Raw genomic sequence first — 16,031 nt, 5'->3', positions numbered from 1 at the left:
ATAACTTTGTTATTCGTATCTCATGATTTATGTTGTTTTTATTAGTATCCTATTATGATTTATGTTGATTATTTTGTATCCTATGACTATCACTGAGTTTTGTATCTTATGATTTATAATGATTATATTTAATGGTTATGATCAAGATTTATCACTTGTTGCTTGTATGTATGCTAAGAGTTTATGCACCAGAGATAAATTCCCTGTGTGTCCAATCACACATGGCCAGTAAAGAATTCTATTCTATTCTATTCTATTCTGTTCTGTTCTGTTCTATTTTAATTCTGCTTGAAACATTCTTCAGAGTCTTATATTTTCTTCTCTTTACTCATTCCTCTGCCCAAGAAAGCAAAAATGTTGTCGCAGTATCCCAGAATTGTAGAATTAGGAGGGTCCATGAGGATCATCAAGGACATGGTGGCTCAGTTAGTTAGGATGCTGAGCTTGTCGATCAGATGGTCAGCAGTTTGGCAGGTTGAATCCTGAGTGCCGCGTAACAGAGTGAGCACCTATTACTCGTCCCAGCTTCCGCCAGTTCGAAAGCACGTAAAAATGCAAGTAGAAAAATAGGGACCATTATGGTGGGAAGGTAACAGCATTCCATGCGCCTTTGGTGTCTAGTCATGCCGGCCACATGACCACAGAGACATCCTCGGACAAGCGCTGGCTCTTCGGCTTTGAAATGGAGAAGAGCACCAGCCCCTAGAGTTGGAAACGACTAGCATTCATGTGCGGGGGAACCTTTACCTTACCTTTATGAGGATCATCAAAACTAATTAACCCAAGTAGGATAAGTGATTGTCGAGCTTCTTCTTAAAAATCCTGACAGATGAAGAACCTACAACTCTTGTAAGTAGACTACTTCACTATTACATAATTCTTACTGAAGTTCATCCTTATATTTAAACGACATTTGAGTAACTGCACCCAGTTACTATGCCAATGAAAAAATAGTTCCTGGCCAACTTCCTTATGGCACCCTTATATGTACTTCACCTCAGTCATCATCTTTCCCCTCCAAATTCTTTTCTTCAGGCCGACTATCCCAAGTTCTTAGACTATGCTCATATGTCCAATATCACCTTTGTCACCTTCTTTGCTTTCCTGTTCTAACCTATCAATACTTTTCTGGAAAAGTACTGTCCAGAATTGTTCTCAGAACTCCAAGTATGGTCTCATTGGAACTGATGACTTCAAGAAAACCAATTCAAAATCATGGATGTGGATGCAGGTATAGCAAGTTCTTTATGTAGATTTTAGCCCTTCAGTTCCTAGAGGTGATGAGAGTTGAAAGGATACAATGGAAGGAGCATGACCAACAGGCACCTTTCTGCTCCCCCTTCCATGAAACTGGAACCTCATGATTTTTTTTAAAAAAAAACCTGCTGTGGTTTTCCAGATTTCTCATCAATTTTCCAATACTGTGGATCTGTGATGAGGACATTTTTAAAAGCTTCTTAAATGGTTGCCTAGGTTACCTTACAGCTGAGCTACAGGATGTTGAAAATCAAGTGGTTATACTTCAGACTTCGCATAGAGAATGTATAATAGAATATTTATATCTCATTTCCCTGAAAAACAAAGTTCCTTTCAGAAATAACAGTGCAATTGAAAGCAACTTAATTAAACACAAATAGGAACTTTAAATAACAATTAAAAAAACACCAGCCCAAAATCCTACAAGCTGCAGATTATAGAACATATAAATCTTGGGTGAAAATTACAATAGATTCCTAAAACCAAAATGGTATAGCCCAAACTTTCCTTGTTTTTCCTGTGGATTATTCCACAATTTTGGCATGATCACCCAAATGGGGGCTGCCAATCACATTTCAGTTGATTTTGGTACATTGGAACCAAATCTTTTAAATAAATAAACTTGATTTACTGAGTTATAGTAGAAAGAAAGATGATCTTAACAGAGATAAGCCATATCCATTATTACAATGAGAAAGTGTAGCTTAAGTCCCAAACAAGTATGCATATGCTCAGGCAGATGACTCTCTTAATTCTCATGGGCATAACAAAAGGGGCGACCCAGCACAATCGAAGTCACAAGATTTTATTGTTATAGCCATTCTCAATAAAAGTAGACCTAACCTTCCTGTGTAATTGATTCCTGGTCTACTTGGTAAAATTGAGAATTGTTTTTAAAAATTCTGTATGTAAGATCTGAAAATGATACTTATGGAAATGCTTGATTTTTAAAACATTACTATGTATTTAAAAAGCAAAAATACATTCATTCATCATTATTCGTTATTCATTTATTCATTTATACACTGTCAAATATTCTTACATTCCCACCAAAAAGAACAGAATGATGTTCTGATTCTATCTCGAAATATTTTATATCCTAAATTACTTTACATCATACTGGTAGTATCCTACATAACATTTCTTGCATCCAATATTAATTTATTTCAGAATGATGCAATGACTTGAATTGAACTGAACTGAATACTTTATTTGGCCAGGTGTGTTTAGATATACAAGAAATTTTTCTCTGGTACAAAAGCACTCGTGTACATGCAAACCATCATCATCATCATCATCATCATCAACATCATCATCATCTACTTAGATGTTACCTTAACAGCTCTCTCTTAAGGTTTTACCAGTCTCAGACTGTGAATTGAATTAAAGATTAAGAAGATTAAATCTATAACAACAGCAGCAGCAGCAGCAAAACAACAGGCAGTGCCTGGAGAGAGCAGAATAGAAGAGAAAGAACTGGAGAAGATAGCAAAATACAAAGACCTACAAATAGAAATAGAATGACTGTGGTAAAGGCAAGCAAGGGTAGTACCAATAGTAATACGGGCCTTGGGTGGAATCCCAAAACAACTGGAGCACCATTTGAACACCATTGGCATTGACAAATTTCCCATCAGTCAGTTGCAGAAGGCAGCCTTACTGAGAACAGCCTCCATCCTGCAACCATATCTGTAACATCATCAGACATCCACATCTTCCTATCCCAGATCCTTGGTAAGGACTCGATAGGTAGACAGAAATGCCAAACACAGTGTGAACATCTGTCTGACTGTGCAATTATTATTATTACTGATCATCGCACAGTCAGCCAAATGTTCAGACTAGATTTATCATCATCATCATCATCATTAGTCTGGTTCATTGATATTGAAATAGCATGTGATGCACGAATTGAGGAGAAACAGCTAGATAAAAATAACAAAATATTGTGACTTGCAAATTGAAGTTGAGTGGCTATATACGGAAGAAGAAATCAACGATTGCACCAATAGTAATAGGAGCCTTTGGAGCAATACCCAAAAGGGCTGCCTAGATACATGGAGATTTTGAATTTATTAGACCTGAATATCCTGAGTTTTCAAAAACCACCCGACTCGGAGCTGCCTATATACTCAGAAGCTACCTTAACAGCTCTTAGGTCCTTGGTTAGGACTTGAACTGTTAAGTTTCTACCACTCCCAGACTGTTAATCGAATCAAAGATTAATCATCATCATAATAATAATACCAATATTATTAGTGGCTAGGGGGGCATTTGCCCAGATTCGCCTGGTACACCAGTTGCGCCCCTTTCTGGACTGAGATGCCCTACGTACAGTCACCCATACACTCGTTACCTCCCGTATAGACTACTGTAATGCTCTCTACATGGGGCTGCCCTTGAAGACCACCCGGAGGCTTCAACTGGTGCAGAGTGCAGCTGCACGGGTAGTGATGGGAGCACCCCGATACTCCCATATTACACCCCTTCTGCGTGAGCTGCATTGGCTACCGGTTGCCCTCCGGGTGAGATTTAAGGTGCTGGTACTTACCTTTAAAGCCCTACATGGCTTAGGCCCAGGATACTTGCAGGACCATCTGCTGCCGGGAACGAATTCCCATCGCCCAGTACGCTCACACAGAGAAGGCCTCCTCAGGGTACCGTCGGCTAGACAATGTCGGCTTGCAACCCCCAGGGGAAGAGCCTTCTCTGTGGGAGCGCCAGCCCTGTGGAACCAGCTCCCCCCTGAGCTTCGGATGGCCCAAGATCTGCGGTCCTTTCGCCGCGGCCTCAAAACACTCCTTTTCCACCTGGCTGACCTAGACTGACAGGGATTTTAATTATGTTTACAATTCTAACTCTATTCTTTAATTTATTTTAATTTATTTCAAATTTTTATTTTTAATTTACTGTACAGAGACCTATAAGTTTTGTTGTTGTTAGCCGCCCTGAGTCCCTCGGGAGATAGGGCGGGATATAAGTCCCATTAATAAATAAATAAAATAAATAAAAGGGAAGTAAAGAAAATAAGAAAAGATAAATACTACTACTATAGTCATACTACGTGGGTTAATAGACATTAGGCAACACTGAATTAGGTGTTCAGCAGAGTGTTGGTATGAGGGAAAATGCTGTCCCTGTGTCTAGTTGTTTTGGCATACGATGCCCTTTAGCGCTGTTTCAAGGGAAGAAGTTGAAACAGTTTATGTCCAGGATTTGAGGGGTCTGCAGATACCTTCTTATCCTCCTAGGTCTTTTATGGAAGGCAAGCTGGTGGCCATTGTTCTTTCTGCAGTCTTAACTATCCATTGGAGCCTGTACCCGTTTGGTTGCTGTACCAACAGGCAGTTATAAAGGTACAAATAACAGACTCAATAATTCCTCCGTAAAACTGTATCAACAGCTCCTGGGGCAATCTGTATTTCCTGAGTTGATGCAGGAACTTTCTTTGTTGTACCTTTTTAATGATAGTTCTAATGTTGAGCACCCATTTTAAGTTCTGGGTGATTATAGAACCCAGAAAGCTGAAGCACTCTACTGAAATCCCAAAATGACCAGACAAAGCCCAAAGATGGGGTGGGTCAAATGTGTTATCAGTTTGGAATCCTTAAGTATCCACAAGAGTTCTAAGTCCAGGCCCAGGTGAATTCTGGTAAAACAGAAGGGCTCCTCCTAAAATCCATTCTCATCTTTACAGTTTTAAGCATGTTCAGCTCTAGATTATTACGACCACACTGCCACACTACAGGGCCTGTTGTTCAACCTTCCATCTATATGCAGACGCAGCACCATATCACACGAGGCCAGTGACCATTGTATCGCCTGCAAATTTCAGAACCAATTAAATAATAATGTAATGATAATATTAATCAAAATAAACCAAATTTCTATTCTTCTTACCTGTAAGTTGTGGTCAACCAAGGACGCATCTCTTTAGTTGTGTGAGTTTGGAACAACTGAAGGAATTCCGGATAATTCAGGGTGGAGGTCTCATTCATTCCCAAGATACCAAGAAGACGCACATATTCCTCATCTGTCATGCTGATCATGAGACTGTCCAGCAGGCGTCGGAAATCAAGCATTGTGATTACACCATCATTGTTCCTATCTATTTTACGGAAGGCAATATATGCATCCTAGTAGGGAATATCCAACTGAGTATCAAAATTGGATCAACCCTTTTATTTTCCACTCAGAGAAACTATATTATACTATAACATTAACTCTTCAGCTAAAAGTATTTTTTTAATTAATCTTTTTACTGGATTATTGGTACAAATTCTAAATTTAAAACTATTTAGGAAATAGGTCACATGGGAAATCCGAATGTTTTCTTTTAAAGCCAGTTTGGACAACCATCTAAAAGTTTTTAATAGTGTACCGTATTCTGATTAATTTGTTCTGAGCATTCTATAAATTATTTTAAAAATTGCACAGCTGATTCTCTTACATGCAAAAAAGATAAACAAAAAGGCAAACATGATTTGGTAAATACCTAGAACATAGTTTATCTCAATATTTTTCAGAACTTGGTAACTTTAAGATGAGTGCATTGGCTGGGGAATTCGGGAAGTTGAAGTTTACATTGGTTGTTTGCTTCAACCATATCAACTCTGATCTATTGCCAATTTGCTTTGTCCATTAGTTCAGATTCTTGTAGAGAGCATGACCTTGCAATAAACCTTTGTATTCATTCTAAACAGCCTGAACTTCCTGATTTTCCTGTCTTTGAAAATAAATACTCAAACAAAATTAATCATGGTGAGAAATCTGAATGCAATTACCCCATATTCTTCCGCAAGCTTGTCACTATACTGGCTGAGACATTCTTCAGCAGACATGAAATGACTTTTGCTAGCATTGACTCGGCGATTTGAACAGGCTCCACCCAATCTGGAATCTGAAATAATATATCAATAACAATCCATGTTATCATTTTGCATAACATAGATTTGAATAACTGACTTTAGAACTATAGTACATATTGATCAACATGTTGTTCACTACAAAGCAATAGTTCAGATCCCTACAGAGCAATGCAACCAATTAGATGGACCTATTACCTACTTTTATCCAGTCTTTCTTAACTTCTGCAACTTTAAGGTATGTGGACCAACTCTTAAGAATTCCCCAACCAGCATGTTAAAGTTGCAGAGAAACAATGACCTAATCTATATATTTGGGGAGGGGGGTATCTAAAAAATTATGATGATAATCATGCTTGCCCAATTTTGTGAATTTTGTATATTGGATTGGGTGGAAATTTTGACAGGTTATATCCATCTCCACTTAATTATAAATGTTGAGGTCTTTGCTCAGTATAGTTTTTATATATATGCCAGCTTGGTCATATTTTATCCAGTAAATGGGTAAAATTGGATTTGGTATCTTTTTATTTTTTTATTAGAACTACTTTAGAATCTATCTCTGCTCCTTATGGAAAGTGTTGGCTGTTACTTTGGGGGGAGAGTTGGAAGGACCTTTGAGGTCTTCTAGTCCAGCCCCGTGCTTAAGCAGGAAACCCTAACCCATTTCAGACAAATGGCTGTTCAGTTTCTTTTTAAAAGCCTCCAGTGATGGGGCACCCACAACTTCTGAAGGCTCCATTAGGAAATTTCTCTTTAGTTCTAGTTTGCTTCTCTCTTTGATTAGTTTCCATTCATTGGCTCTTGTCCCGCTTTCTGGTACTTTTGAAAATAGTTTGCACCCCTCATCTTTGTGGCAGCCCCTCAAACATTAGGAAAATGCTATCATCTCAGCCCTAGAAGTCCTTCTTTTCACTAGACTAGACATATCCAATTCCTGCAACTGTTCTTCATATGTTTCAGCCTCCAGCCCATCTTTGTTGCTCCTCTCTGCACTCTTTTCAGAGTCTCAACATCTTATAATATGGTGACTAACACTGGATGCAGTATTCCAAGTGTGGCCTTGCCAAGGCCTTCTAAAATAATACTATCAGTAGAACTTCATGTGGTCTTGATTCTATCCCTCTGCTAATGCAGCCTAGGATTGCATTGGCTTTCTGGGAGTTGCAGCACACGGCTGGCTCAAATTTAAGTGATTGTTTACTAAGACTCCAAGATCCCTCTCATAGTTATGGCTATTGAGGCAGGTTTCACCTAATCTGTACTTGTAGATTTGATTTTTCTTGCTTAAGTGTAAAACTTTACTTTTCTCTACAGTGAATTTCATTTCATTATATAGGGGCCTGTGTTAAAATCTGTTGAGATCCATCTAGAACTTGAGCCTACATTCTGGGCTGTTGGCTATCCCTGTGAGGTTGGTATCGTTTGCAAATTCCATGAGTTTCCTTTTTATTCCTTCATCTAAATTGTTTATGAAGATTCTGAAGAATACTGGGCCTAAAATGGAACCCCAGTGCTTACTTCCCTCCATGTAGGGGTAGTTCCAGTAAGGACTACACATTGAGTGCGGTTTCTTAGCCATTTACAAATCCAACTGGTGGTGATGTTGTCTATCCTGCACTTTTCTAGCTTACCAAGAAGTAGGTTGCAGTCTACTTTGTCAAATGCCTAACTGAAATTCATATATACTATGTCCACAGCATTTCACTTGTCCACTAATTTAATCACTTTGTCAAAGAATGAAATAAGATTTGTTTGGCATAATCTCTATTTGACAAATCCATGTTGGTTTCTGGTTATAATTTTGCTTCCTTCTAGATTTTATTATCTTTTCCAGGATCTTCCCAGGTATCGACATCAGGCTGATTGGTCTGTAATTTCCTGGATCTGTTTCCCCCCCACACTTTTTTTTTTTGAAGACAGGAACCACATCAGCTCTTTTCCAGTCCTCTGGTAGTTCCCCGGTGCTCCAGGATCTTTGAAAGATATGGTTTAATGGTTTCAAGATCACGTCTGCCAGTTCCTTCAGAATTCTGGGATATAATCCATCAGAGGGTTGGACTAGATGACCTCCAAGGTCCCTTCCAACTTTACTATTATGATTATGATTAGGTCCTGGTGATTTGAATACATCTACCATTTTCTTGCTTATTTTAATTTGAATTCCTAGTCTATCTTTTACAGTTCTGTTTTTGATAGGCTGGGCTATTTTCTCTTTTTGTGCGAAGACAGATGCAAAGAAAGAATTAAGCAGCTCTGCTTTCTGCCTGTTGCCTATCACTTGCTTACTATCTTCTCCCATTAGTGGACCAATTGTTTCTTTGACTTTCTTCTCTTGAAAGAAATTTTTATTTTTTTTATTATTATTATTATTATTATTATTATTATTATTATTATTATTATTATTATTATTATTATTATTATTGACATTTTTTGCAAGTCTTAGTTCATTCTGAACCTTAGCTTTCCTGACAGATTCAGGCTATATGCTGGTATTCTGCCTTAGTTATGTGTTCCTCTTTCCATTTTTCAGCTCTGGGTTTATTCCCCTCCCCACCTTTGCCTGGAACATGGAATGAAATTGTACCTGTGGTTATATCTGACAGGGAATACAAGTCTCCCACTGATGCAGCTTAGCTTTCATTTTGAATTTGCAGTTTTAATAAAGGGACTTGCACTGATTATGTGTGTGCATCTTGTTGGGTATATTAGCATCAGGAAAAATACATAGAACTCTCATCTCAGTGATTCTGTGGTACGCTAGTGTACATGCAGATAGGTGCCCTACTGTAGATCTTTCAGAGAAACCTTATCCTCTCTCTGTGTGTAGATCTGAATCCAGAAAATCTCTCCCCCATCTCACTCCCCCCCTCCAAATTCCTTGGGTGAAGCTCATAAACTGAAGACATTAACTCCTGTACACCTGCAAGGGTGAGGTAGTTCTCTCTTGAACACTTGAAACCAAGGCTCTCTGCACTTCCCTCAAGGAAGAAAGATGCCCAGATATGTTCTTGGTATGGTGAAGTGAGAACCCAGACAAACCATGAAGGACAACACAGGACTCCTGTGCTCCTGTAAATGGCTTTTGTGCAACATAGGGAGGGGCAGAGATTTCCAGTTTCATATCACCCACAGTAGCCATTATCCCTGCAAGACAATTCCCCTAAAGCTGACAGATAAAACTGTAGAATTGAGGCTAGGCTTTGCTCCCACAGTTTCTGCTGCCATTTTGATTGTATCCCCTCCCTACAGACACCTTTGCCTTAGTACAGGATGGGTGGGGGGGACATGAATGGAGAATAATATTGAATATTCAATGATCAACACAACGTTGAAGTGGAAGTGTTTATCCAGTGCAGAAATCTGGAAAAATCAAAGCATTCCTCCAAAAGATGCTACAGTTTTATCACTTGGCAAAACCTGGCTTTGTTTGAGCTAATGAATGTTGTAAAATGCATCTTTTGACAGGGTTGTGCAGCTGAATTGTTTTTCTTTTAAATGCTTTGTACAGCTTTAATTGTCATATGTAGAGTATTTCTAGCTAATTTGTATGGTGTGATTTTTTAAAAAGAAGGATCTTGTTCCAATTGCCATTTTACCTTATGGTATAATTGATAATTGCTAACAGGAATTCTATAAGACTGAGCACAATTAAGACTGCTAACAATAGTACAATAAATATACAAACAATCTCTAATATTCACAGAGAAGCAGCTTAGGACTGGATATGTTAAGGGAGCAATAAGGTTGCTGGTACTCTGTAGGTTATTTTCATAAAGTGATAACATTAAAAATCAAATTTGTATAGGAAAATATTTGCATATGTGCACATGCACACGTGTATTTGCTTCAAACACTTCACTTGTTGACTATTGGTGAGAAAACCCAAACGTGTGCTATTTCTAGTAATCATGATAGAACACAGAACATAGAATAACAGAGTTGGAAGGGACCTTGGAGGTCTTCTATTCCAACCCTCTGCTTGAGCAAGAGACCCTGTACCATTTCAGACAAATGGCTGTCCAGTCTATTTTTGAAAGCCTCCAGTGATGGAGCACCCACACATTCTGAACGCAACCTATTCCATTGGTTGATTGTTCTCACCATTAGGAAATTTCTCCTTACTTCCATGGTTGCTTCTCTCCTTGGTTCCAACCATTGTTTCTTGTCTTGCATTTTGGTGCTTTGAAAAATAGTTTGATCCCCTTGTCTTTGTAGGTAAAGGTAAAGGTAAAGGTTCCCCCGCACATACGTGCTAGTCGTTTCCAACTCTAGGGGCCGGTGCTCATCTCCGTTTCAAAGCTGAAGAGCCAGCACTTGTCCGAGGACATCTCCGTGGTCATGTGGCCGGCATGACTAGACACCAAAGGTGCACGGAATGCTGTTACCTTCCCACCATAGTGGTCCCTATTTTTCTACTTGCATTTTTACGTGCTTTCAAACTGCTAGATTGGCAGAAGCTGGGACGAGTAACAGGCGCTCACTCTGTTACGCGCACTCGGGATTCGACCCACCAAACTGCCGACCTTCTGATCGACAAGCTCAGCGTCCTAACCCACTGAGCCACCACGTCCCTTGTCTTTGTAAGAGCCCCTCAAATATTGGAGCAGTGCTATCATATCATCCCTAATCCTTATTATCATTAGACTAGATATACCCAATTCCTGTAACTGTTCTTCATATGTTTTAGCCTCCAGTCCCCTAATCATTTTTGTTGGTCTTCTCTGCATTCTTCCCAGAGTCTCAACATCTTTTTTATATTGTGGTGACCAGAACTGGATGTAGCATCCCAAGTGTGGTCTTACTAAAGCTTTGTAAAGCGATATTGGAATTTCACATGGTCTTGATTCTATCCAGTGGTGGGATTCTGCTGGTTCACACCAGTTCAGCAGAACTGGTAGCTAATTTTTTGTTGCCCAGGCCCAGAACGGACTTCCGGAAGCGACATCCACACAGAGAATCAGTTGTTCACATATCTGAATCCCACCACTGATTCTATCCCTCTGTTAATGCAGCCTAGGACTGCATTTGCTTTTTTTTTGGCTGCAGCCACACACTGTTCGCTCATATTTAAATGACTGTCTACTAGGACACCAAGATTCCTCTCACAGTTACTAGCATTATGCTAAGTTTAACCTAGTCTATACCTATACAGTTAGTTTTTCTTGCCTCAGTGTAAAACCTTATTTTTCTCTACATTAAATTTCATTTTGTTAGATAGGGCCCAGTGTTCAAGTCTTCAAGAAATGTTTTTCACATTCCCAGAAAGCTATGAAATTATGACAGTGGAAATCCAGAGGAGTTGCTGCACAGTTAAGAATAGTAATTGGATCATCTAACCCTAAACCTAGATTTAGCTTAGTAAATACAGTATATGGCCACTGAAGCTAGTAATTTCAACATATAACCTTGGGAAATATTACATCCTGTCCGATTTATACAAAAGAAGTGGGAACAGATTCTATCATCAGTATTTAAAATAACATCAAACACTTTCCTTCCTTTTTCCAAATCGTAAGGATCACTCTCTTTCCTTTAAAAATAATTCAGCTTGACTTCAAGGCCTCCTTTTTCTGTCATCCAGAATTTTTCAGGTTTTTCTTCTTTTCAGGCCTGGTGTATAGCTGTTTAATAGTTCCATCGTTACAGCTTTGTACAATTCAAAAGATACCTAAATACCAGCTATCGCACCATAGATATGTCAAGAGCTAATCTGAGACATGTTTGCATACAATTTAAACATTTCATTGCAAAGCCAAACCTCAATAAACTATTCTGTAAATTTCTCTTCTCTCAAAATAGGAGGTTTCTCCTTTTTGTACATACCTACAGGAGAAGGAATGGCAAAACCTGGGGGTGGAATTAAAAGATCAGCCTAGAATCCCTACACAAAGTCTAACCTCCTTTGAATTCTGTTGACCCTTATCTAACCCCAAGCAGGTGTTAACCATTAGTTGAGAAGATTCTTAGGCATAGGCATGATTATCAACACATCAATTTAATTGGACCTTTATGTGTAGACCTGATCTTTCATGTCTGACAATACCAGAGAATTGCCAGCATCCTTTATTTTGAATTTCACAGAATCCATACTTATAAATAGAATTGCAAGTCTAAGGAATCAGTTATGTTTGCCCTTATTCATCCATCCATTCCATTCTTTGATTAAAATATCCCAAGGATTAAAATATCCAAAGTGGGGACTACTTTTTAGCACCTCATATCTGGATTTTGGGGACGCGGTGGCTCAGTGGGTTAGGACGCTGAGCTTGTCGATCAGAAGGTCGGCAGTTTGGCGGGTCGAATCCCAAGTGCCGTGTAACAGAGTGAGCGCCTGTTACTCCTCCCAGCTTCTGCCAACCTAGCAGTTCGAAAGCACATAAAAATGCAAGTAGAAAAATAGGGACCACTACGGGTGGGAAGGTAACAGCGTTCCGTGTGCCTTTGGCGTCTAGTCATGCCAGCCACATGACCACGGAGACGTCCTCGGACAAGCGCTGGCTCTTCGGCTTTGAAACGGAGATGAGCACCGGCCCCTAGAGTTGGAAACGACTAGCACGCATGTGCGGGGGAACCTTTACCTTTACCTTTATCCAGATTTAGTCAATCTGTCCATTCAGATTCATCTGGCACCAACTTTCAAATAAAAAGGATGACATATTACCAAATTCACTGGGTGCTATCTAACAAAATGAAATTCAACATGGATAAAAGTAAGGTTTTACACTTAGGCAAAAGATAGCATTTCCTTCAAGCTGAGCTCAAATCCTGATGACTATATGCACAAACACATAATTTTCTTGCCATACCACTAAAGTGGTTGTTATTGTTTCTTCCATTATGCTTTTTTTGACTATCCAATCTAGCCTATAACCATGGATTTTCCCATCTAAATACTAACCAGACATGATTCTCCATAGCTTCTGACTCTAGACAAAGCTGGCATTATAGGATTGAGCAAAATATAGCATGCCTGTCTTCAATCTTGCTCCAAAGCTACTATGTGGAATTTGGAGAGCAGTTTTTTTTCATGATACCTTTCCCACTCATTAAGAGACAGGCTCATCTTTAAGTGCCATCAGCTTATGTGATTCTGGTTTGGAACCAGCCATCATTAGCCACCATTTTGTGTTGTAGAAAGTGCTTCAAGGAGATACCAGATACGGTATATAGCAACTATGTGGCACTGCTCCTTTCTAAGATGTCAGAAGGCAATTAACTCCTAGAAGTGGCTCCAGTTGTGTTGTACCATAAAGCTGATTCCTTCCTAGTCCTGTCAAGTTTCTGAGAAGCTTCAGCCAAGTTCCTGTCATCTCACAGAAGCTGAAGCATTTTAATAAAATGTGTGTTAGTCTGAAAAGGTGCTACCAGGCTCCTTCTTATTTTTTGCATGATACAAGAGATAAAAGAGATTAGTGTGTTTGCTTCTTGAATAGAGGAGAAAGCTTCTCAGCTGCTGAACAGAAGAGTATGTAAGTCAAGCAAGACCACTGCCACTGCTTTTTAGTTCAGAAGATAAGACCAAAACTAGTAGTTATTGTCTTCCCAATTTGTCTAAACCATGGGTTTTCTACACCACCTGGCTGGCTGATCCCAGCTAACAATCAGAATGCATCCTTGTTTATTCATTTCTTTGGAATTTGACAAGTGCATTACATATTTGGTCAGATTTTAACACAAAATAATTAATTTCCCACTGAGTTTAAAAAGCCAGGAAGTAGATGCAGCATCCGTATCTGAGAATCAATATATTAATTAAGCAATGTATTTGCTCACCTTCAAATATTGCTACAAAATCAAGATAACTCAAGCCTCCAGCTGGGAATCCAATTTTTTCAATTAATAGATTAAAATGATCATCACTCATTGGCATCTGAATATGCTCCAGTAACTGTCAGAGACAGAAAAGATGACTAGATTAAATACTGTGAAAGGATACAAACCTTTGGAATGTCATGGTATCAATACAAACAGTATACACAATTGCTACTCCCTTGAGCTGAATTCAAAATAGACAAACGCCCATCATGCTAAATGAACAAAACTTTGTTTCAAGAAACAGCCTTTGATGCTTGAAAATGCACAAAATCCCCATCATTTAGTAAATTTGCAATAATATGGTTTGGTGTGGTTTTGAAAATGTTAAATTTATAAAAATTGCTAGTTAAATACAGTAATAGAATTGAATTCAGTTTGTAATAATGTTCTCTCCACTTAATAATTCCAAGTCCCCCTCCCATTTCTAATTTGAGCGTGTTCTTTTGTGTTTGTACATTATTTTTTTTAGTCCTTTTGTAATAGCTTCAGTGGTAATTGTTCTTGCAATGCTATTTTATTTTACTGATGTACTGCTGGAGAAAAAAGAAACATTGAATGGTTGACTGGCATAAAAACGTGAAAAAAAGTGAGAATGTGCTAATTAACAAATTATCACTCTTCAGGAGATTTTGAAAGCCTTTTAAAAGAGATTAGCAGCTTTGTATTTTAGTATAACTTTTGCTATCAGATTGAACGTTTAATTTTAGAGCTACATGAGTGGAGAAATGAGAAAGAAACATTCATTTCCTTGTGGTATATTGTTGAGTTAAATCCAATAGATGCAGTGCTGCCAGGATGGCATGATGGAATTCCCACACACAACCCCATTTCATGGCCATTGTTGCAACTGTGAGGACAAGAGCATTTCTGAAATCATTAGATAAGATACCCATATATTTCATTCACATATCTTCACTTAGAGTGCCAGCATACCAGAATATCCAGTTATATCACTGGTGTATTATTTACATCCAGATTGTGAAGAAATGGGGCATGGCTTTGATTCTGCTGTTGTGGCTGATGTCTTGACCCCCTTCAATGCCCCTAACTGGGGCTTAAATTGTGCTTTTAGGCAAAAGGTTCCACTAAATGCCCTTCAAATATGCCTCTTTGCCCCCAAGGGCTGAATTTCATGGCCTCTTTTGATCAGTTAAATGCGACAAAGTCCAAGCTACAAAATGAAGATTGTAACAGAAAATGTAAGCAATGCTATGTGGAAATGATATGAGAGAGAGGATGGAAACTCTTGAAATATAAAGCCACCTAAACTGTTTACAGACTTTTCATAAGACCAAGACATTAAGCAGTGCCCTAAGCTGAGAAACTATCAAGAGAAAAGATAAAACAGAAACATTGTTTTGAATGACCGAGAGTAAATTAAAACGAAATTAATAAGCCATCAAGAGGAAAGACCAACTTGGATTGAATGAGCTAGAATACATTAAAATGAAATAAGATTCTATTTACCTTGCGGAAATCAGTTTTACTCAACTTCCCGCTAGCTTGCTTGTTATAAGTAAGGAAGGCGTCTCTCATGCCCGTTTCCTGATGCAGAATGCCATCCCTCAGCCTTTCGAGGACTTCATCAACAGTTCTATTCCTGGCTTGTTTGTAGATGTGGTCTTCAACTTGCTTCATTCTAAAATTGGAAGACTGGTTAACAGGGGTATCTGCATAGTATGGCCAAAAAAAAGGCAGGATGATGGCTGCAATGGTGTGATTGAAACTCCCATCTGTGCTTTATGTGCATTGGAGTAAGAAGACTTAACTCCTCCCACAGCTAGATAAGCTCATGGGGTGATGTTGGGCTAGTTGTGCTCTCAGTCCCTCTCACAAGGCACTGGTGATGAAACTTGGAGATGAAATTAAGGGGACTCCTGAAGAAAAAATAGGATATGAGCGAACACATCAATGAAGGCATTAGGAGCCATGATAGACCAAGATGTCATCACATATAGTACTTACCTGCATTTATAGTTAATTACCAGGCATTCAGAGATATCACTTTTTCTATATCTCCTTATAAAAATATCTAAGCCATCATCCTTAATCTTATCCAGAGTCAAGAAATATCCCAAACTAATAACCAAA

General features: G+C 38.7%; 1 protein-coding gene across 1 annotated transcript in view; it reads right to left on the bottom strand.

The window, feature by feature from the left end:
- Nucleotides 1-16,031, bottom strand: part of EFCAB6 (EF-hand calcium binding domain 6) — a gene marked incomplete at its 5' end in the record, with an annotated part of 137,058 nt that overhangs the window by 50,826 nt on the left and 70,201 nt on the right. Inside the window, 4 exons of the mRNA XM_083366235.1 lie at nt 5,158-5,393; nt 6,042-6,157; nt 13,899-14,013; nt 15,408-15,579. Coding sequence (XP_083222361.1) covers nt 5,158-5,393; nt 6,042-6,157; nt 13,899-14,013; nt 15,408-15,579 — 639 coding nt within the window. The remainder of the gene's footprint in view (nt 1-5,157; nt 5,394-6,041; nt 6,158-13,898; nt 14,014-15,407; nt 15,580-16,031) is intronic.

This window comes from Vipera ursinii, assembly GCF_947247035.1.
Source record: "Vipera ursinii genome assembly, chromosome: 6".
In the NCBI taxonomy this organism is placed as follows: Eukaryota; Metazoa; Chordata; class Lepidosauria; order Squamata; family Viperidae; genus Vipera; species Vipera ursinii.
Note: the sequence above shows the minus strand (reverse complement) of the source record. Positions and strands in the feature narration are given on the sequence as shown.